Genomic DNA, 24,248 nt, shown 5'->3' on the forward strand with positions numbered 1-24,248 from the left:
TTGTATTGAGCTATATACCGTACCCGCTCAGTGGCGGATCCAGGGGGCGGGGGTTCCAGGGTATGGACCCCCCTTTTTTTGAAGGATCAGTGCATTTGAATGGGGACATGTAGTTGGAACCCCCTCCCCTTTTGTCCAGGGTTAGGACCCCCCTTTTTGAAATGGCTGGATCCGCCCCTGCCGATTTCACAACACCTATTTTTAGCATACTGAATATTATGATGTTCTTACTTTTAGTTCAGGTCTTGATAAAAAAAAAAATACACATTCAGTACAGAAAGAAGTGTTTCAATAAAAGTTTTCGTGTTTTTCTAGGCAGAAATGATTTTGGAATGACATAATATCGGTTTAAAAGATCTCAAATGATTTTCTTACTGGACAGTGGTCACTTCATTGGATATTTCACTGTTTCATGTCGTGAAATTAATGTAGGTCCAATTCATAACAATGCACAAAACCGGTTCCACTACTTAAGGCGAAAAAGAAAGTCGAATCGTGAAGCCAGTAAGCAATATTTTTTTAATCTGAGCATGCAAATTGAGGATTACGTTATATATTTTACATTAAATATATTTGCAGAATAAACACATTGGTAATGAGAGTCCCAGACAATATATAAGTTGACTGTTTTCCCACTAATTCCACGTGTTTTAAGTAGTAGTTTACTCGCAGTAGCCCACAATGCATTGTAGTTCATTGAGTCGATTGGTCAGTTTTTCAAGGCCATACTGGCCTTGTGTTTTGGAAATTACTATGTAAATATATTCTGACGTCAGAAAATCTAGAGTTCTCGACCTGTTAATGAAATCGTTACAGTGTGTACTGGCTGGTCATTATCGCGTATGGAACGATTTTGACACGCCTACATACGGCTAATATATAGATATTCATGACTTTATAGATAAGATCAGCACGTGTAGCCTAAACTGAGAGTTGTAGATTTGTAGCGTAAATTTATAGATGTAGTTTTGAGAATAGAAAATAGTTACAAAAATATAGTTATTATTTATTAGTATCCGAGCAAGTAAAACACGGATCTATCAATTGCATCACTTGCCTCAAGGGTGGTTACGGCCTTGTCGCCGTTTAGCAACACCTGTTTTTGGTGGGGTTCGTGTTGCTTATTCTTTAATTTTCTATGTTGTGTCAAGTGTACTATTGTTTGTCTGTTTTGACATTTTCATTTTTAGCCATGGCGTTGTTAGTTTATTTTCGATGTATGAGTATTGATTCACCGAATCCATTTGCAAGTTTTATATATATTGGAGACATCAATCACTCAAATCCTCCATCAAGTCCAGATTATCAGAATCAAAACATCAAGCCTCTTCATGCATCTACACCCATACGTTAAAAAACTCGGGTGTCATCCTTCAATAAGCCTTTGAGAGTACTCAATATTAACTTTCAGTCAATTAAAAACAAGCAACACCTAGTAAATAACATCATTGACAGCACAAAGCCTGACATAATATTTGGCACAGAAACTTGGCTAAACCCCAAAATAAAAGATGTAGAAATATTCCATGACAATTATAAATTGTACAGAAATGACAGAAAGAAAACAGAAACAGACAAAGAAGGGGTGGTGTTCTTATAGCTATAGAGAAAGAACTTATTAGCTCTGAGGTATATGAACTTGCATGCACCCCAGACAAAACAGAAATGATCTGGGCAAAAGTAGACATTGTTGGCTCGAAAACATTGTACTTAAGCTCTTTCTATAATCCAAAAACATCTGACGAAACTAGTCTCAAAAATTTTGACTTGATGATAAGAAAAGCCACACAAATAAAAAAATTCTACGCTTATTATAGGGGGAGACTTTAATCTCCCAGGTTGGGATTGGAATAACAGATCATTAAAACCAAACACTACTTACCCACACCTTCATTACTTCTTTGGCAACTCACTTGACGACACATGTCTCACACAAATTGTTGATGTCCCTACACGTAAAGACAATATTCTTGATCTGATAATTAAAAACTTACCAAACCAAGTACAGCGTGTTGAAGTTATCCCTGGCCTATCTGATCATGATATTGTGTTTGCAGAATTTGCAATAGCTTCATCAAAACTTAAACAAAAGCCAAGAATAATTCCATTATACAAAAAAGCAAACTGGAGCACAATTAAACAAGAAATTAACACCTTATATAAACATCTCTGTGAAAATCAGCAACATCTTTGTGTAAATGAAATGTGGCCTTGAATTGTTTTAAAACAACAATAACAAAAGCAGTGAAAGATCACATCCCACATAAAACAGCAAAAACAAAGGACGGTCACCCATGGGTCACAATGGAAACAAAAAGGCTCATTAGAAAAAGAGATAGACTTTATAAAAAAACAAAAAAATCTGGAAATGAATCACTTGCTAAAAAATACAAAGAGGTTAAACACCAGGTGCAGAAAAGTATACGAAAATCATACTGGGAATACATTGAAAGCATCATATTACCACCACAAGAGGAAACAAATTTTGGCACTATGAAAAAATTTTGGACCTACATTAAACATAATAACTGATTATGGTGGAATTACTGAAATCAAACAAGATGGCAAACTTCTAACTGATCCACTACAAAAAGCAGGGGCACTTAACGCACAATTCCAGTCTGCATTTACACCAGCATCTTATATTTCTCATACAGAATTTGTCAAACAGTGTCACATGCCACAGAATACTTCTTTTCCACCCATATCAAAATTAATAATAAAAACAGAAGGTATACAAAAACTCTTACATAACTTAAATCCGAACAAAGCAGCAGGACCAGATGAAATTAAACCAAGATTTTTAAAAGAACTTTCACATGAAATTGCACCCATACTCACTATTATCTTTGAGAAGTCAATCAAAACAGGTGTTGTTCCAGATGACTGGAAAACTGCCCATGTCTCTCCTGTATACAAAAAAGGCCAAAAATATAACCCTGAAAACTACCGTCCTATATCTCTTACATGTATTTGTTGCAAACTTTTAGAACACATCGAAGTAAAACACATCATGAAACATGCAGATAATCACAACATTTTATATCCCCTACAGCATGGATTTCGCAGAGGTCGATCCTGTGAAACACAACTATTAGAATTTATAGACTATGTCTCACTAAACATGGAAAATGGTAAACAAACAGATATTTTGGTCATGGATTTTTCTAAAGCATTTGATAAAGTTTCACATTCTTTTTAAACTAATAAGCTTCATCATTACGGGATACAGGGGGAATTAAATTACTGCCGGATACAAAATTTTCTTAACAATCGCAAACAGGCAGTAGTTCTAGAGGGGAAAAAATCTGAGTATGTTGCAGTTGAGTCAGGGATTCCACAGGGGTCAGTTCTTGGACCAAGTCTTTTCTTGTACTATATAAATGACATTCCAACTGGTCTAACATCTACAGTACGTTTATTTGCAGACGACACAATAGTTTATTTGGCAATAAAATCAAACTCCGATGCATTAACACTACAAAAAGATCTCGACAAACTGGCATCGTGGGAAACTACCTGGAAAATGGCATTCCACCCAGATAAGTGCAATGTAATTTTAGTCACCAGAAATAAAAAAACAATCACATTTAACTACACATTACACAATCATTCTTTAGAACATGTAACAACAGCAAAATATCTGGGGGTCACCATCAGTTCAAACCTTAAATGGGATGTGCATATTAACAACATATGCAAGAAAGCTAATAGCACACTAGGCTTTCTAAGGAGGAACCTGAACATAAGTTCAACATCCATTAAAGAGCAAGCATATAAGTCCCTAGTAAGACCATCCGACTAGAGTATGCTTGCTCTGTTTGGGATCCATACTTACAACAAGACATAGCTAGATAGTATTGAAAAGGTTCAAAGGAGGGCTGCGCGTTTTGTTACCAACAAATACAGAAACACCTCAAGCGTTGGTAACATGTTACATTATCTTGAATGGCGCGGTCTCTCTGATAGAAGAAAAGACTCCAGATTGGTAATGCTCTACAAAATTGAACACGAAAAGGTTGCAATCCCTAAACAAAATAAATTAATTCCACAAAAAAGACAAACAAGACATACTAATTCGAACAGCTTCCAAATTCCATCCTGCAAACACAGTACAGAAAAGAATCTTATTTTCCAAGAACTATCACCGACTGGAACAAACTACCGGACAACATTGTAAATTGCACTTCAGAAGACTCTTTCAAATCTTCAATTTCAAAGCATCAATATTAACTCAATTACAACATCTTACTTTATTATACAAAACATTTTATATTTTTAATTTTTAATTTTTTTTTTAAAATTGCACATTTTTTCAATCTATGTCTTGTTGTAAGTTTCCTCCTGTGACATAATCTTCAATTTGTTGAAGGCGGTCACTATATGGTAGAATAGAATTCATAGAGTAGAATAAACAAATTACAAGTACGTGTTAAGATCCGACTAAATACCTATTTCCCGATATGGTCAGGTAAACTTGCTATGTTAAGCTTGTTTTATCATTCAGTTTGTTTATAATTTAGTGTACGTTGTTATGTATGCTTTTTTTTTAGGCTTATTTTTTAGGTATATTATTATGTTATTCTTTCATGGTTCGAATTGATATGAACCCCACCAGACTTGCAGCTGCCGGCAACTATTTACTATTCCACAGTTATCTCCCTGTACAGAAGCCGTGCAAACAACGTTTTGTGTTATTTTCTAGTGTATCTAAGAAAAATCAGCATGGTTGAGGTAATATAAATAGAAAATAGTATATATACAGTAAATGACCATAAGTATTCGTCACCAGGATCTCCTGTAGTCTAGTAGTTCGTGATCGCAATACTGGTATTAAAATTTTGTACCAGTAGACCTATAATTTTTTTATTTTTTTTAAACAAACAATACACATGACATGAGACAACATCTAAAAAAGTATAATTTTTGGCTATAAGAAAAAAAAGTTTTTAGATCTGATATTTTTATAGCATAATCAAAGAACACACACTGAGGATCTAGGTACCATTGTCTGTAATTCAAACAATTCTTAATTGTGGTAACAATGGCAATTTTAAAGATTATGTTTGCTAACATCCCGTTGGAAACAAAAACAATGTTTAGAACTAGAATTTCGTATGTCCGGCTGTAAGGGCGTGATCACATGTTAGTTGCATGTTTCACGTATGACAGGAAATGATTAGAACTTAAGGACAAAAACAATTTGAATAAATAACTGGACTTCTGTTTCGTGTGAAATGTAACGCATAACGATAACGTCATTTTCTTACTTAATTATTACGAAGATCAAAACAAGAATGTAAATTATCTCTGATTTACCTGTTCGAACATCTCGCGAGAGTTCATATTTGCATATTGTTTTTAAGAATTCTATTACAACAAAGCAGATTACATCATCTAATATTTGCGTTACGAAATCAGACACTAAAGTCACGCCAGTGTTCTTACATCTGCTACATAAATACTTATAGTTCTCGGCATTTTCTTCTGACTATTCTTATTGGTCGATGTTCTTTGTTAATTGAAAGCAAAAGTTACGAATTTGCCAGTGACGATTATCTATAAATCAGTCAGCGTTATGCTATTCGGAAGCGAAAAGTAACGCGAGAAAAGACACAAAATACGGTTGTATAATCTTTGAAATTTGTATATTTCAATTTTTTTTCTAGGTAAGAGTAGCATACACTTGTATGTTGGTAAAAATAGAGGCATCTTTAGATGTAGTTACAACTTTTCTTACAGTAATTCACAATTTTATCACTTTTCTATAGTTATAGGAAACGAGCCCAATAGCAAATTATGGTCCATATATACATACATATTAAACATATAAAATATCAACAGCATTAAAATTTATAACAACAAGCAAATTGTTAAGAGTCCCCTGCCCTCAGTTCTAATGATTTTTTCAAGAAGGATCCTAACTTATTTGTTTGTAAAGGCGATGATGGATTTAGTAAATAATGATTTTTTTCTTCTTCATTTAAATTATTAAAGTTATTATTTTCTGTACATATGTGATGAAAAAAGTCATACTATAGTACTATTATAAAATTTTAATGCAAATTTAAAGAATAAAATTTTTATAAATTAAAAATATACCCATGCGATATTTTAAAATAATCTTTGAGTAAATTGTGAAACAGAAACTAAAATTTTAAAATTTATAAAACTACTAAGATTAAAGCTTGAGTTTATAAAAATTAAAATTTAAAGAAGCAAGTAATAATGAATAATGAAACGTGAACGTAGGCTGGCAACATTTAAGATGTGCAGCTGGGTTGAAATCTGTGCCAAAAGAATCATATTTGATATGTAAAATTTGTTCCCAATCTTAATTAGTTACATGAATCTTTTATAATGGATTTAAATTGACATTATTACTTGCTTCTTTAATTTTTATAAACTCAAGCTTTAATTTTAGGAGTTTTATTTTACTTTTTTCTTTTCAAGGACTAAATGGACTGTACAGTTTCATTTTTCATCATTGTGCATTTAATTTTGCAATGTTTATTATGTATCATTATTTAATAAATACAATTTGAAAATATTATTTTTTCATATTCTTCACTTGTTCTACACGAAATCCCCATATCATCGATAATTTTCGTATAAATTTCACGTTTCATTCCCGATTCGATGGCATTTTATTAGAAAACCGGTTGTGAGTACCTGCAGCCTAGAACGACAATTTGACTATTCGTACCCTTAAAAAATATCCAGTTCTTAAAAATCCTCTCTTTAAACACTTTGAAGTTTGATATTCCACTGTTACATTACACACTAAACAAAACCCAAACATTTACAATATGCTGTTATATGGGAAAGGTAACAATTTTACCTAAGCAATATATGAAAAGGTATACATTTTTGAAATCTAAATTATATGAAAAGGGTGGATTTTCTCTCTGCATTGAAGTCTCTTTCAGTCATTGGTTGCCTTCAGCTGTTATCTGCTCTTTGGTCAGTTGTGTCTCTTTGACACTTTCCCCATTTCAATTCTCAATTCTATTTACATGTACAAACAATGTATTAAATATAGGAAGATGTGGTATGAGTGACTGTGCCAATGAGACAACTCTCCATCCAAATGTACAGTCCTCACTGCCTCAAACAAGAAACATACATGTACAATTAAACATGACTACATCCTTCACAGTCATACCCTAGAATCTGTCTCCTCTGCAAAATATATTGGTATATCACTGCAATCTGACTTAAAATGGACCCAGCATACAAACAAAATCATTGGCGATGCAAATAAAAGTCTAGGCTCTCTAAAAAGAAATAAAAAAAACATCAATCACAAACATTTAGTCTCAGGCATACACATGTACAAAATGTACCTACAAATGTACCACTTGTCCGACCAAAACTAGAATATGCTTGTTCGGTTTGGAACCATCATACTGCTGAATGAGATGGTTCAACGTAGAGCAGCTAGGTACATTTATGCCTGCAATCGTTATCACAACACCAGTAGCGTTACAGACATGCTCAATACCAACAGACAATAGAACCTGGCAATTTCATTTACAAACTTACAGAGTACAGACACCTACTTACATTTAAAGACTGTTACAAACATTCATTTTTCCTGTTTACTATTACACAATGGAATGAACTACCTCCAAAGGTAGTACTTTCTCCAACCTTAAATATTTTTAGAGAACAGTTGACACCTACTGTTCTCTACAATATAGAACAGTAAACCTTGTAGTTATGTAAATAGTTTTAACCACATGTCATGTTAGTATTTGTTTATTTTTGGCACTTTTCTTTTGTAAATATTTATTTATTATTATCCTACGCATGCGCAGCAGTTAGTAATCATCAAAATCTGATGGACAACTGAATACCATTAGAAGAAGAAGAAGAAGTAACAATTTTTAAAAGTAAACCATCATCATGATTATAGGTCAGACATGTATTGTATAATTATTAAAATGACAATATTGTTTTATTGTGTCCCCTTTCTTTACTATATTCTGCTGTATTTAAAACATCTTTTTATTAAGAATATATTTAATTGTGTACTTTTAGGAAGTTCAGAAACACTCAGTCCATACACTTGTGTTTAGATCATTGAAAAGAACCCATGACATGTTCATAACAGATCAAGGAATTCCACCAGCAAAAGATGACAAGGGGTAAGTCATTATGTTTCACATATTTAAGACAAATCAAGGAATTCTACTAGCAAAAATTGGTAAGGGGTAGGTCATCATGTTTCACATGTTCATAACAGATCAAGGAATTCTACCAGCAAAAGATAACAAGGGGTAAGTCATTATGTTTCACATGTTCATAACAGATCAAGGAATTCTACCAGCAAAAAATGACACGGGGTAAGTCATTATGTTTCACATGTTCATAACAGATCAAGGAATTCTACCAGCAAAAAATGACAAGGGGTAAGTCATTATGTTTCACATGTTCATAACAGATCAAGGAATTCTACCAGCAAAAGATGACAAGGGGTAGGTCATTATGTTTCACATGTTCATAACAGATCAAGGAATTCTACCAGCAAAAAATGACAAGGGGTAAGTCATTATGTTTCACATGTTCATAACAGATCAAGGAATTCTACCAGCAAAAGATGACACGGGGTAAGTCATTATGTTTCACATGTTCATAACAGATCAAGGAATTCTACCAGCAAAAAATGACAAGGGGTAAGTCATTATGTTTCACATGTTCATAACAGATCAAGGAATTCTACCAGCAAAAGATAACAAGGGGTAAGTCATTATGTTTCACATGTTCATAACAGATCAAGGAATTCTACCAGCAAAAGATGACAAGGGGTAGGTCATTATGTTTCACATGTTCATAACAGATCAAGGAATTCTACCATGTCTACCAGCAAAAGATGACAAGGGGTAAGTCATTATATTTCACATGTTTATGACAGATCAAGGAATTTCAACAAATAAAGATGGCAAGGGGTAGGTCATCATGTTTCACATGTTTTTATATGACCGCAAAATTTGTATATTGCTATCACGTTGGCGTTGTCGTCTGCGTCGTCAGCGTCGTCGTCGTCCGAATACTTTTAGTTTTCGCACTCTAACTTTAGTAAAAGTGAATAGAAATCTATGAAATTTTAACACAAGGTTTATGACCACAAAAGGAATGTTGGGATTGATTTTGGGAGTTTTGATCCCAACATTTTAGGAATTAGGGGCCAAAAAGGGCCCAAATAAGCGTTTTCTTGGTTTTCGCACAGTAACTTTAGTTTAAGTAAATAGAAATCTACGAAATTTTGACACAAGGTTTATGACCACAAAAGGAAGGTTGGGATTGATTTTGGGAGTTTTGGTTCTGACAGTTTAGGAATTAGGGGCCAAAAAAGGGCCAAAATAAGCATTATTCTTGGTTTTTGCACAATAACTTTAGTTTAAGTTAAAAGAAATCAATGAAATTTAAACACAAGGTTTATGACCACAAAAGGAAGGTTGGTATTGATTTGGGGAGTTTTGATCCCAACAGTTTAGGAATTTGGGGCCAAAAAGGGTCCCAAATAAACATTTTTCTTGGTCTTCACATTATAACTTTAGTGTAAGTGAATAGAAATCTATGAAATTTAAACACAAGGTTTATGACCATAAAAAGAAGGTTGGTATTGATTTTGGGAGTTTTGGTCCCAACTGTTTAGGAATTTGGGGCCCAAAGGGTCCAAAATTAAACTTTGTTTGATTTCATCAAAAATTGAATAAGTTGGGTTCTTTGATATGCCGAATCTAACTGTGTATGTAGATTCTTAATTTTTGGTCCCGTTTTCAAATTGGTCTACATTAAGGTCCAAAGGGTCCAAACTTAAACTTTTTTTGATTTTGACAAAAATTGAATCCTTGGGGTTCGTTGATATGCTGAATCTAAAAATGTACTTAGATTTTTAATTATTGGCCCAGTTTTCAAGTTGGTCCAAATCGGGGTCCAAAATTAAACTTTGTTTGATTTCATCAAAAATTGAATAAATGGGGTTCTTTGATATTCCAAATCTAACTGTGTATGTAGATTCTTAAATTTTGGTCCAGTTTTCAAATTGGTCCACATTAAGGTCCAAAGGGTCCAAATCATAATGTGACATGAACCTATGTTGTGTCAACTATTTAATCACAATCCACATTTAAAGCTGTATCAAACTTAAAAGTTGTGTCCATACTTGTCCCATCTGTTCAGGGTTCTACATCTGTGGTCGTATAATGCTGCGCCCTGCGAAGCAACTGGTTAACAGATCAAGGAGTTCCTCCAGTAAAAGATGACAAGGGATACATTGTTAGTCATTATGTTGCACATGTTTTAAACAGACCAAGAAGTTCCACCAGCTAAAGATTACAAGCTGAAGGGGTACATTGTAAGTTATCATGTTTCACATGTTTATAACAGACTAAGGAGTTCTACCAGCTAAAGATTACAAGGTTCTAAAATTGAAAGACAATTAGCCTTGAAGCCCTGAACTTTTGCTGTAGTTATTACTCATGTCAACTGTTGTCTATTTTATAGTGAAATACTGAAAAGAAGAGTAAAGACCATTGATGAATACAAAATGGTTAAAGATTTACCAAAAGAGGGTCAAAGGAAACAACAGCAACAAAGTGTTATCAAACCATATGAAACTAATCAATGGCAACGTAAGCTTTATAATATACCAGTATCTTTTAATCATGTCAATGAAACAAATCCATATGCAACTATTCCAGTCATAATTAGGTTCTATAACTCTGCGTGTGATTGGTTTAATTAGGATTATGTAAAATGTACTGGTAACCTGTGTGATGATTAAAAAACATATAGATATTACATCTTTGTTACTATCCTATTCAAGGTTTTCTTTTGTTAATATGAAATATGATTATGAAATGATTTCATAAACCATCGTACAAATAAACCTAATATTGTAAAAACATCATGAATAGGCCACGTCGCCATGTTTGTTTTTCAATGACTTAATAAGTATCTCCACAATCTAGCTGTATCCTTGATAACAATACAAGTTACAATAACATGTCATATTTAATTGCAATATAAACAGTTAAAATCATATTGAATTATTTGCATGGACGAAATAAGTGTCGAACATTAACTATGTTTGAAAACTATTTGGTCGCCATTTTGTTTTCTGTAACTTCGAAATTTTATCAAAACAAATAGCATGTATCCACTTTAACAGAGAGAAACAATGTTTAATTCTATGCTGCTTTAAGGTAAGACAATTATTGAAAAGACATGCATCTAACCGTTTTTGATTTCATCGTACAAATCTTAAAAAAATATGTTCACATGTCGTCCCAAGCGGGTAACACCAATGACTGAATAACACTGTTATTATCCGAATAACACTTGTAATGACCGAATAACACTTGAAATTTTGATATTAGCACATATTGGTGACTTTTAAACATTGATTATTAAATAATTATATATTATTGATGTTATTATAACTCAAAATTGATTCACAGAAAGCAGATAAGTTCATAAAGATCATTTTAAATTTAGTGTTTACATCCAGCATGGCGGCCATTGTGATTTCAGTGGTCACCATGTTGGATGTACACACTAAAGGAGTAGGTCCAGTAAGACCCCTTTTTGGCCCCAAAATATAGCAGTTGTACAAAATTGTTAAAATGTAAACTTCTAGTTATTTATTGGACAGTAGATTGCTTCTTCTACATAAATATGGGCTGTTTTTAACAATACAATGCACATATATCATTAAATCCTGCTAAATTACTGAAATCTTCACAATTTTAGCATTTTAGTTAAATTTTAGACTGTTTTCGTGTAAAACAAAAGTGGCAGCATTCATGTTCATCCTTAATATTGAAATGTAAGTTGTATTTTATGGTAATACATAACATATATAAAGGTTGAGGATGTACACGGATGTGGCCACTTTCATTTTTGACAAAAACTATTGAAAAAGTGATTTTTTTTGGCATATTTGGTAGATTTTTCATATTTGAGCTTGAATTGGATCGTTTTTTAATGACTAAATCAATTAAAATCTTTCACGTAAACTAATTGATTCAAATAAAATAGACACTTAAGTGTTTAAAAAGGGGTCAAAATCTTTCTTCATATGAACCTGAAATTTGAGGCCAAAATCTGTCCTTACAGGACCTTCTCCTTTAAAGTTATTGTCCAGCCTGTGACTTTTGTCGCAGAAAGCTTGACATAGGGATAGTGATCCAGCGGCTACAGCAGTGTTAACTCACTTCTTAAAAGCTTTATATTTTAGAAGGTGGGAGACCTGGATGCTTCATACTTTGTATATGGATGCCTCATGTTACTAAGTTTCCGTCAGTCACATGTCCAATGTCCTTGACCTCATTTTCATGGTTCAGTGACTACTTGAAAAAAAAGTGAAGATTTCTTGTAATGTTTAATTCTCTCTTATTACATGTATTTTTTAAAAGTAAAAGGATAATTATATTTGGTATGTGCGTACCTTGCAAGGTCCTCTTGCCCGTCAGACAGTTTTCACTTGACCTCGACCTCATTTCATGGATCAGTGAACAAGGTTAAGTTTTGGTGGTCAATTCCATAACTGAGATACTATAAGCCATAGGTCTAGTATATTCGGTGTATAGAAGCACTGTAAGGTGTTCATGTCCAACTGGCAGGTGTCATCTGACCTTGACCTCATTTTTTATGGTTCAGTGGTTAAAGTTAAGTTTTTGTGTTTTGGTCTGTTTTTCTTATACTGTATGCAATAGGTCTTTTATATTTTGTGTATGGAATGGTTGTAAGGTGTACAGGTCTACCTGGCAGGTGTCATATGACCTTGACCTCATTTTCATGGTTCAGTGGTCAAAGTTAAGTTTTTGAGTTTTGGCCTTTTTTTCCAATACTATATGCAATAGGTCAACTATATTTGTTGTATGGAAATATTTCATGATCTACATGTCAGTCACGCAGGTTTAATTTGACCGTGACCTCATTTTTTACGGTTCATTGCTTAGTGTTAAGCTTTTGTGTTTGGTCTGTTTTTCTTAAACAATAAGCAATAAGTTGAATGGAAGAATTGTTAGCTGTACATGCCTACCTGGCATGGTTCATCTGACCTTGACCTCATTTTCATGGTTCAAAGGTCAATGTTTAGTTTTCTTGGTTTATGTTAAGTTTATGTGACAGTTGTAATAAAGCTTTATTATTAGGTTATTAGGACTATCAACATAATATCAATGATTAGTAAAGAAGGCGAGACATTTCATTGTGTGCACTCTTGTTAATTAACTTTTCTGCATTCTTTAAGTTATTTTTAAGTCATAAAATACATAAATGATTATATATACATTAATTTAATTATCAATGTTTAAAAGTCACCCATGTGTGCTAATAATACAAATTTACGTTTCATTTGATCAAGTTATAATGTTTTTTTGTCCCCTTATATTATTATCTTCTGTCCTTTTAATACGACTGCAAAAAAACATTTGCAGTCGTATATTGGTATGACGTTGATGTTGTCGTCGTCGTTGGTATTCGAACCATAACTTTAGTATGAGTTAATAGAAATCTATGAAATTTAAATACAAGGTTAATGACCATAAAAGGAAGGTTGAGATTGATTTTGGGAGTTTTGGTCTCAACAGTTTAGGAATTAGGGGCCCAAAGGGTCCAAAATTAAACTTCTTTGTTTGATTTCATCAAAAATTGAATAATTGGGGTTCTTTGATATGCCTATTCTAACTGCCTATGTAGATTCTTAATTTTTGGTCCGGTTTTCAAATTGGTCTACATAATGGTCCAAAAATTGAAACCTTGGGGTTTTTTGATATTCTAAATCTAAACATGTATTTAGATTTTCGATTATAGGCCCAGTTTTCAAGTTGGTCCAAATCAGGGTCCAAAATTAAAGTTGGTTTGATTTTAAAAAAAAATTGAATATATGGGGTTCTCAATCTAATTCAAATTAAATCCTTCAATTGCTCCTGTTCTGATATATCAAAACAGGAGCAATTAAAGGATTTAATGTTAATTAGATTGTGGGGTTCTTTGATATATGCTGAATCTAACCCTGTATTTAGATTATGGATATTTGGGCCCAGAAATCAAATTGGTCCACATTGAGCATGTTGAGGTCTTAAGGGTCCAAAATTAAACTATATGATTTCATAAAAAAATGGTTTCTTGTTTTTTTTTTGATATGCTGAATCTAACCATGTATTTAGATTTTGGATATTGGACCATAGTAGGTAAGTGTCCAATTTAAAATTTTTAAGTTTTTAAGTTAAAGTTCTTAGACCACATTCATTCTGTGTCAGAAACCTATGTTGTGTCAACTATATAATCACAATCCAAATTCAGAGCTATATCAAGCATGAATGTTGTGTCCATACTTGCCCCAACTGTTCAGGGTACGAACTCTGCGGTCCTATAAAGCTGCACCCTGTGGAGCATCTGGTTACAATATGTGTATAAAAATAATATTTGGTTTGATTTTAATTTACTGGTAACAAAATTAAAAACAGAATCTATGTTCATGCCTACGTACTCTGAAAGTACTTTTATTTGTGGGGAACAAATTTTTCGTGGTTTTCGTGGATGACTTGATCCAAGAATTTAAGTGTCCATGAAAATATAATAACTGTTGTCCAAATCAAGACATGGTTTGACTACATGGATAGGGGCATGCCATAACATCTAGAGAATTAATCGAATATAGCCAAATGCACTATGAAATACAACTGCTGGTAGAATTACTCTATTAAACTACGACTTTCAATCTTTAAATGTATAATTTTGATTTATGAAAGTCAGATTTCCAGTGATAAAATGCTATGATAAAGTGTTCATTTTATATCCTAATACTTCTCATACAGAAAGTAATAATTTCATGCCCGGCTTGCTTTTAATCTGAATTAATTTTACAATTCAAGGTAAAATTAATTCAAATTAAAAGCAAGCCTGGCATTACTTTCTGCATATGTTTAATTAACTGTTCTGTTTAAATGCCATGTTTATGACCCAATTTGATGGTCTTTAATCTGTTGATCACTTGATTGCAGGTTTTAAATTAGTGTCATCACTTCATATTACATGTGTGCAACAATTCAAATGTTTACTTTGTTTATGTGTTACATATTTGTTTTTCGTTCATTTTTTTACATAAATAAGGCCGTTAGTTTTCTCGCTTGAATTGTTTATATTGTCTTATCAGGGCCTTTTATAGCTGACTATATGCGGTATAGGCTTTGCTCATTGTTGAAGTCCATACAGTGACCTATAATTGTTAATGTTTGAGTCATTTTGGTCTTTTGTGGATAGTTGTCTCATTGGCAATCATACCACATCTTCTTTTTTATATTAGCAATTTCCTTCAATCAGGACAATTTGTAATCACAGATGAAAGCAGTTATTTTATTACAAATTTGTTGAATGTTTTCGTTTTTAAAGATGTCCTCAAATCATTATGAAATAACATATGGATATTATAAAGAATCTTTATTTCTGATGGCTTCAATTCTTCACTTGACTTTTTTTCTTTCAGAAAACTAAAATCCACGAATTACAAAACCCACAAATATGTAAATTTTTCTCAAATCACGAAATTGATACCCACAAATTAAAGTACTTTCACAGTAGATAAGACCATTGGTACCTTTATAGCTTGCTGTTTGGTGTGAGCCAAGGCTCTGTGTTGAAGGCTGTACTTTGACCTATTCTGGTTTATACTTTTACAAATTGTGACTTGGATGGAGAGTTCACTGTTGTCTCATTTGGACTCATACCACATCTTCTTGTATCTATTGACACTCTGTGTCTGACAATTATATTTTTGATTGCCCCTTTATTATCTTCTATCTCTTTTTACAGTACAACTTTTCATTCTAAACAGATAATTTCATTTCATTTACAGAGAACCAAGATACTTTGATACAAGGTACCCACCCATACCCAGGTGGACCTGGTAAGTTTGTCACTTGTTTTCTAACCCCTATCCATACGTATATACTTGTAAATAAAGAAATTAATTATGATTTCCACTTTTTATTATTCAGAAATAAACTTGATTTATATATAAAAGTAAATGACAATGACAAATTTTGGCATCATTTTTAGCTCACCTGGCCCAAGGCGCCAAGTGAGCTTTTCTCATCACTTGGTGTCCGTCGTCTGTCGTTTACTTTTACAAAAATCTTCTCTGAAAAAATTTAACCAAACTTGGCCACAATCATCATTTTTAAAGTATCTAGTTAAAAAAATGTATGTGGTGACTCAGCCAACCAACCAAGATCGCCACCAAGGCTAAAAATAGAACGTAGGGGTAAAATATAGATTTTGGCTTATATCTCTGAAACTAAAGCATTTAGAGCAAATCTGACATGGATTAAATTGTTAATTAGGAAAAAACTATCTGCCCTGAAATTTAGAGACTCGTTTTTTAGTTGCTAAAATGATAATTTCAAGGAAAATTTGCCGTTTTTGGTTATTATCTTGAATATTATTACAGATACAGATAAACTGTAAACAGCAATAATGTTAAGCAAAGTAAGATCTACAAATAAGTCAACATGACCAATACCTGCCATGAAATTTTCAGACCAATCAGGCAACCTGTTATTGGGTTGCTGCACCTGAATTGGTAATTTTAAGAAAAAATTGCAGCTTTTGAGTATTATTACGGTATAGATAGAGATAAACTGTAAACTGCAATAATGTACAGAAAATTAAAACCTACAAATAAGTCAACATGATCCAAATGGTCAATTGACCCATTAAGGAGTATATGATTGCCCTTAAAGTCAATTTTTTCACAATTTTCATAAACATTGTAAAATTTGTAAAGGAGTAGGTCCGTTAAGACCTGTTTTTGGCCCCAAAATATAGCAGTTTTACAAAATTGTTAAAGTGTATACTTTTACTTAGTTATTGGATAGTAGAATGGTTCTGCTACACAAATATGGGCTGTTTTTGACAATACAATGCACATATATTGGGTACTAGCACCATGAAGTCGTGCTAAATTACTGAAATCTTCACAATTCCAGCATTTTAGTTAAATTTTAGACGGTTTCCGGGTAAAACGAAAGTGGCCGCATTCGTGTTCATCCAAAATATTGAAAGGGAAGTTGTATTTAATGATAATACATAACATGTGTAAAGATTGAGGATGAACACGGATGTGGCCACTTTCGTTTTTAACAAAAACCATCTGAAAAGTGTATTTTTTTCGCATATTTGGTAGCTTTTTCATATTTGAGCTTGAATCGGATCGTTTTTAATGACTAAATAAGTTAAAATCTTGCACATCAATTAATTGTATCATATGAAATAGACACTTAAGTGTTTAAAAAGTGGTCAAAATCTTTCGTCAGATGAAACTGAAATTTGAGGCCAAAATCGGTCCTTACCGGACCTACTCCTTTTTACACAATATTTTCCACAGTTACAACTGGGCCAAGTTCATTTTATTCGATTCATAGAAAGATAATTATAAGCATAACACAATTTTGTCATGAATCCATTTGATGTGTTCTCTGTTTGATATGCACTTAGACCAAGGTAAGCGACACAGGGTCTTTCATTGTCATCAGAGCCTCTAGTTTAACTTCTTTGAATTATTCTGTGAGAAAATAAATGATATTTAAGGTAATATGGGTGTCTAAATTAAAAATGATAGAATTTATTCATACTTTGCTAAAGCATAGTATATTTTCTCAGGCTACAGGTTGTGACAAAATGACATTTTTTTATAGATTATACTGAGGAAAAGAACATCATTATGTGAATAGAATCCAAACTTAATGATAGCTATTGGAAAATACATACAGAATATTACAAGAAAAGATAGGGTTGCCTTGTGTTTTTTTCCAGCTAAAATACAAAATAGCAAAATTCCATGTAGATTCTTCTCAGAGTTACCTCCCCTTAAAATGGCAATTTTGCAAACATTTGAAAATCAAGCAAAAATAATCTACACAATATTTTTAAGGTAAAATCTTATAAATTTGTGCTTTTGAATGCAAATTCATATTAGTTATTTGCATTCCTGCACCAAATTTTGCTAACTTGATTGGAAATCTGGACCTTAGATTCTCTGTTATTACAATCCAAGATGGCGAAAGACACCCATACCACCTTAAAAGCTATTTCCATGTTATATCCTATATAATTATTTGAATAAAGGTGTTCAGTTAACAGATGGAACAGCAATGCAAACAGATCCAAGTTATAATGCAAGTGTAGAAATGGCATTGTATGAACAAAATAGGTAAGTGCAATATTGATTTCAATGCATGTCACTTAGTTGAAGAGTCATGTAATTTACAAATTTAGTCATTTCTTCAGCAAGGATTTTAATTCAAGCAATTATCATTTACCCAATTGTAGTCTGATTGCTATTTTGATGTTAAATAATAAAAAAAGAGGATATTTTTCTCTTGGTGTCATATGACTGCTTCAACTTTAACAGGATTTCCAAATGAAAATAGTATTTATTACTGTGAATTTAGAAATTATTGCGTGCATTTATTATTGCGATTTTGTGATTTTAGACTTAAATGCGATTTTAATGTTTACGATTTTCACTATTAAAGCTTTGATCATTGTTGAATTGTTATCTTTAAGTAGGAACAAAATATGTCAGTTTAACCGTGACCAAAAGTTATACTTTGATTGATTTTGACCTTTCCATTTCTGAACTCTACAAAAATATGTTTAATCTTTAACTTTTGAGACAAATTATAGAAAACTTCATCTGATTCAACTAGTATTATGAACTATTTTATTGATTTCTTTTGACAGTTTCAGGCATACTAATTTTTACCCTTTTGAGCTTGAACAAAACTACTTGTCCAGTTTTTTTACCTTACAATTTCATCCCACTACTTGATATTTGAGGCATAAAGCATGAGGAAATAAAGGAGCAGGTTCAGTAAGACCCTTTTTAGGCCCCAAAATATAGCAGTTTTACAAAATTGTGAAAATGTAATCTTTTAGCTATTTACTGGAAAGCTGAATGCTTCTGCTACATAAATATGGGCTGTTTTTAACAATGCACATATATTGGGTACTAGCATCATTAAGTCATGCTAAAGTACTGAAAACTTCACAATTGGAGCATTTTAGTTAAATTTTAGATGGTTTCCATCTTAAATGAAAGTGGCCACATTCGTGTTCATGCATAATATTGAAATGCAAGTTGTAATTGATGATAAAACATAACATATTTAAAGGATGAGGATGAACAGGGATGTGGCCACTTTTGTTTTTGACAAAAACCATCTTAAAAGTGACGTTTTTTGGCATATTTTATAGATTTTTCATATTTAAGCTTGAATCGGCGCGTTTTTTAATAACTAAATCAGTTAAAATCTTTCACATAAACTAATGGAATCAATTGAAATAGACACTTATTGCGAAGCCTATCATAGTTTTCCACAGATTCACCTGCAAGTTACCTGTCCATTTAAACTTTTGGCTGTTCTATTGTCCCATCTAACAAATACAACAGGTAATGTTCTCTGTATAGTTTATTCAATGGGACCTTTAAATTTCTTCCAAGATAAATCTATCAGTCACTGATTAATTTACCTGAACAAAAAATTGAACTGTCAATGATGGAAATACATGTACAAATAAGTAGTTATAAAACTGCATATGATATTGTATTTATTCAATCAATAACACATTTTCAATTTGTTTGATATAAACACTGATTTAAAAATTAAAAGTTGATTTCTGAACAAATTTCAACATTTTACCTATTAAAATTTGCTATATTTTAGTCTGTTCACAAATAAAAACTTAAAATGATAATGTTTAAATAAAGGTCTTCATAAATGTATTCTTTATAACTGAAGAAACACGAAAAACATGCAGATTCTTTGAAACATTAATGCATGAAGTACTTTAAAAAAAAATCAGAAATAAACTTTTTGTAATTAAATCAGTGCTTATATCGAACAGATTGAATATATATTATTGATATTGAATAATACTATATCACATGCAGTTTATGTGAGTTTATACATGTATTTCAATCTTCAGCAGATATTTTTTTTGGTCAGGCAAATTAATCAATGAGCGATAGATTTCTTCTAGAAGAAATTTAAATGTCCAAGTGAATAAACTACACAGAGAGCAATAGCTATTGTATTGATTCAATGGGACAGGTAAACTTGCAAAAGTTTAAATACCTTGGTAAAGAGCAGACGACTCTGTGGAAAACTTTCATTTGGTTCGCTATGAGTGTTTAAAAAGTGTCCAAAATCGTTTGTGAGATGTCGAACATGAAATTTGAGGCCAAAATCGACCCTTACCGAACCTACTTCTTTGGAAGGGGTATGAAAACACTTTGCAACTAATAGGCTGTTCACAGAAGAGACTATTGGTAAACAACAGAAATCAAAAGGCTTTCAATGTGTTCCTGGACCATAAGCTCTTTTCCAGTGTCCAGAATAAAAAAATGATCTGAAAAAAATGATGTTTTGGCCTTTGGAACTATCAACTTGTAAGGATTAGTATCTGATATTATTCTAAACTTTTGAATTAGATGTAGTGATGCTTCCTTCTATTTTTCTTCAATTGTTGACCACCTAAGTTTTTCAAAAATAGGATAGATTAAGGTAAAGGATATGCATCTCCTTGCTTCTCTTTTTTGAAGTTTTAATATAATTGAATACATTTGATTTTAGCATTCTCCCCACACAGTAAAAAATATCTAAAAACTAAGATGGAGTCGGGATGCCATTTCAACAAACACCCACTATACCCTCAATGATGTGGATGTAAGCAAATATAGATAAACAGAGGCTAACCATTCTACAATGAGCAAATTTTATACCAAAAGGCAGCTATAAAAGCACTTGATATGTCAAAATGGAAAACAATTCAAACAAGAAAAAAATGGCATGATTTATGCTGAAAATAATAAATAAAAAACCATAGATTAATGACCAACTGCAAACAACAATAACCACTAGCGTACAGACTTGAGATAGGCACATAACATAACATGACGGGGTTAAACTTGTTTGCATATTCTCAAATTCAGTCGCATCTTATGTCACAGCAATGTTACATTTATTTCAGACAAATAGATGCACAATTAGGATCAAGTGTACAAGATATTAGAGGTTCAGATCAATCAAAGGTCAGTTTCTTCCTAATATTCATTTTTTATAACAATATGTTGACTATTTGTTATCTCAACTGACCAGCTGAAGGGTCAAGTGAGGATCTCATCACAATCTGTCGTCAATTTTTACCAAAATATTGTCCTCTTAAACTACTAGGCCAATTGGAACCAAACATAACCACTATCATCATTACGGCATTGTCCTAAAAAGTTGGTTTACTAACAATACTTTAGTATAAGTAGACTCAAATGGAATATGAATTGAGATTATGACCATATCTTGAGGGATTTTTTTTTGGAAAATGGGTGTGGAAGGGGGGAAAATGGGGGCAATTCGCATAGTGTATTGTACAAGAGCAAAAAAATGGGTATAAATTCAAATCATATAATCAATTCTATGTTATTTGACTACAATTATTATGTGTCAGAAACCTATTATGTGTCAAACATTTAATTACAATCCAAATTCAGACCTGTATCAAGCACAAATATTGTGTCCATTTTTATCTCAGCGGTTCAGTCCTCTGCGGTTTTATCCAGCTCCACTCTGTGAAGTAATTTATTTTATTTATCTTTGTACAAATTAGCTGCATTAGCAGCAAAAGCTGATGTGAGGTGTAAAAATGCAGTTATTAGAAGCATATAGTAAAATAGATTTGTATGGAAAAACATTGATGTTTCTTACCCTGTAGTACTAAAAGGCCTGAAAAATGTAATTGGTCTTTCATTTCAGCTAATGTGTGTTTTAAATGTCATCATTGATTCTTTTTGTAAACTAATAAAACTTTTATATTTGTCCACCTTTCTTAGGCTCTAGTGACAATAGGTCAACAGCAAGCATTGGTGCCAAAGAAAGCACAGACGATGGCTAAACCTGTGTGGCATCCTCCATGGAAATTATACAGAGTAAGACTCACAATATATAGAAAAATCACACAAAATGTCAACAGCTAAATGCTATACATGAAACATCTGTCTTTGCTATTTATGCAAAAGAATTTCAGTGTTCTTTTTTTATACATTCACTCATATATGTGAGGTGTAAAATAATTGACTTAAAAATAATTTGTGCAGATATATTAAATTTTCATGGTGTAGCAGTAACTGACATAGACATATTCATTGAATAGTAAATATCAGATGAGGTTTTGTAATCAACTTTTTCCTGTGTGTCTGATCTTTTTAAATGTTGAATTTAGGCTAGGAGACAATTTGTTGTAAATTCATTTTACTTTTGAATAAACAACAACATGTACTAGATATTTTCATTCCCAACTTTTCAGAAATCAAGTTTTGTAAGTCTGCACACCTTTCAATTCTGTTCAGTACAAATACAGCATATTCTTTCACGCTTAAACAAAATCCTTCTGGTAAAAGTAGCATTATATTATATTATTTGAGTTGGTTGTTCAAAGGAAGGCATATTTTAGGTTATAAGTGGACATTTAGGTTGGGTTAGATGTGTAGCAGTAGAACCTGGTAACCAGTGGTTTGCAACAGGAGCTAATGATAGAATGATTAAGGTGAGTAAACAGAAAACCTGACAGATGAGTTGTTTAATAGCAATTATGATATAACAAATATCATTCTATCTGTCATACCCTGTGAGATGAATTTTTGTCCTTAAAGTCATATAAAAATTCAAATTTAAAAAAAAGGTTGCATATGTTTTTTATGCCCCACCTACGATAGTCGAGGGGCATTATGTTTTCTGGTCTGTGCCTCCGTTCGTTTGTCCGTTCGTTCGTCCTGCTTCAGGTTAAAGTTTTTGGTCGAGGTAGTTTTTGATGAAGTTGAAGTCCAATCAATTTGAAACTTAATACACATGTTCCCTATGATATGATCTTTCTAATTTTAATGTCAAATTAAAGTATTGACCCCAATTTCATGGTCCACTGAACAAAGAAAAAGATAGTGTGAAGCTCAGGTTAAAGTTTTTGGTCAAGGTAGTTTTTGATGAAGTTGAATTCATATCAACTTGAAACTTAGTACACGTGTTCCCTATGATATGATCTTTCTAATTTTAATGCCAAATTAAAGTATTGACCCCAATTTCACGGTCCAGTGAACATGTAAAATGATAGTGCGAGTGGGGCATCCGTGTACTGTGGACACATTCTTGTTTATAACTAAATGGCTAGTTTTTATTATAAAACTTATGTATACATACCTTTTTCTGAAGAAAGTTCTTAAATTTGTCCAAATTTAAATAGATTTTTTTTTTTTAATTGTTAGATTCCATATTTTGATATGAGTGCCACCGATGAGTCTTATGTAGACGTTTCATATGACTTTAAAGATTAATTCAGTATAATTTGTCTACATGTCTCTTCTCTGCTTATTTATTTGGGAGGGAACCATTAATTTATCTAATCAGGGGTCGAAATTGGCGCTGGTTCAGTGGTCCAAGACCATTAGCGTCATACCAGTTAGTTTAGTCAGACGGTGGTCCAGCGGACCAGTAGAAATTTATCGATAATAATTACTGATTGCATCGTAATCTCAGTTTGTTTACAAAACAAAATTACTTGAGAAATCTAGTCTTCAATGAATAGGAATAATCTGCATGGAAAAAAATGCAGTCTTTCAATTCCACGGTACTTGGGGTACTAAGTATTACAATTGATCAAGTTAATGAATATCTCGAGTGAGCGTCGATCATAAAAACTAAAAATATTAAACCGCCGGACAAAAAAGATAATTTAGTGACAACCAAAAGTAAGATCGGAAATTGACAAAAAAGGAAAAGTCAAATTAATAAAAAAGTTTCAGGACCAGTAGGTTTGGAACAGGACCAGTAGATTTTTCAGTCCACTGGTCCGGCTGCCCAGTACACAAAAAAGCTTAAATTCGACCCCTGAATCTAATACATGTATACAAATTCTATATACTGTGTTTATATCCAGATTCTATATACTGTGTTTATATCCAGATTCTATATACTGTGTTTATATCCAGATTCTGTATACTGTATAAAATTTAGAATGGAAATTGGGAATGTGTCAAAGAAACAAAAACCCAACCAAAAAGCAGGCCACCAATGGGTTTTCAATGCAGCAAGAATCTCCTGCACCTGGAGGTGTGCTTCAGCTGGCCCCTTAAAAAATATGTAATGTAAGGGTACCCAAATTGCACTGAGTACCCAAATTGCACC

The 24,248-nt window shown here is 32.5% G+C and overlaps 1 protein-coding gene across 1 annotated transcript in view; it reads left to right on the forward strand.

Annotated features, from left to right (window-relative positions):
* The first annotated feature begins 4,566 nt into the window (after positions 1-4,566).
* LOC134695898 (pleiotropic regulator 1-like) overlaps positions 4,567-24,248 on the forward strand; it is a 34,691-nt gene continuing 15,009 nt past the window's right edge. The window contains exons 1-8 of the mRNA XM_063557382.1: positions 4,567-4,734; positions 8,044-8,150; positions 10,513-10,640; positions 15,872-15,922; positions 18,142-18,226; positions 21,049-21,109; positions 21,905-22,000; positions 22,525-22,617. Of these exons, the coding sequence (XP_063413452.1) occupies positions 4,726-4,734; positions 8,044-8,150; positions 10,513-10,640; positions 15,872-15,922; positions 18,142-18,226; positions 21,049-21,109; positions 21,905-22,000; positions 22,525-22,617 (630 nt within the window). The 5' untranslated portion in view covers positions 4,567-4,725. The remainder of the gene's footprint in view (positions 4,735-8,043; positions 8,151-10,512; positions 10,641-15,871; positions 15,923-18,141; positions 18,227-21,048; positions 21,110-21,904; positions 22,001-22,524; positions 22,618-24,248) is intronic.

The sequence above is a fragment of the Mytilus trossulus genome, chromosome 14 (genome assembly GCF_036588685.1).
Source record: "Mytilus trossulus isolate FHL-02 chromosome 14, PNRI_Mtr1.1.1.hap1, whole genome shotgun sequence".
Taxonomy (NCBI): Eukaryota; Metazoa; Mollusca; class Bivalvia; order Mytilida; family Mytilidae; genus Mytilus; species Mytilus trossulus.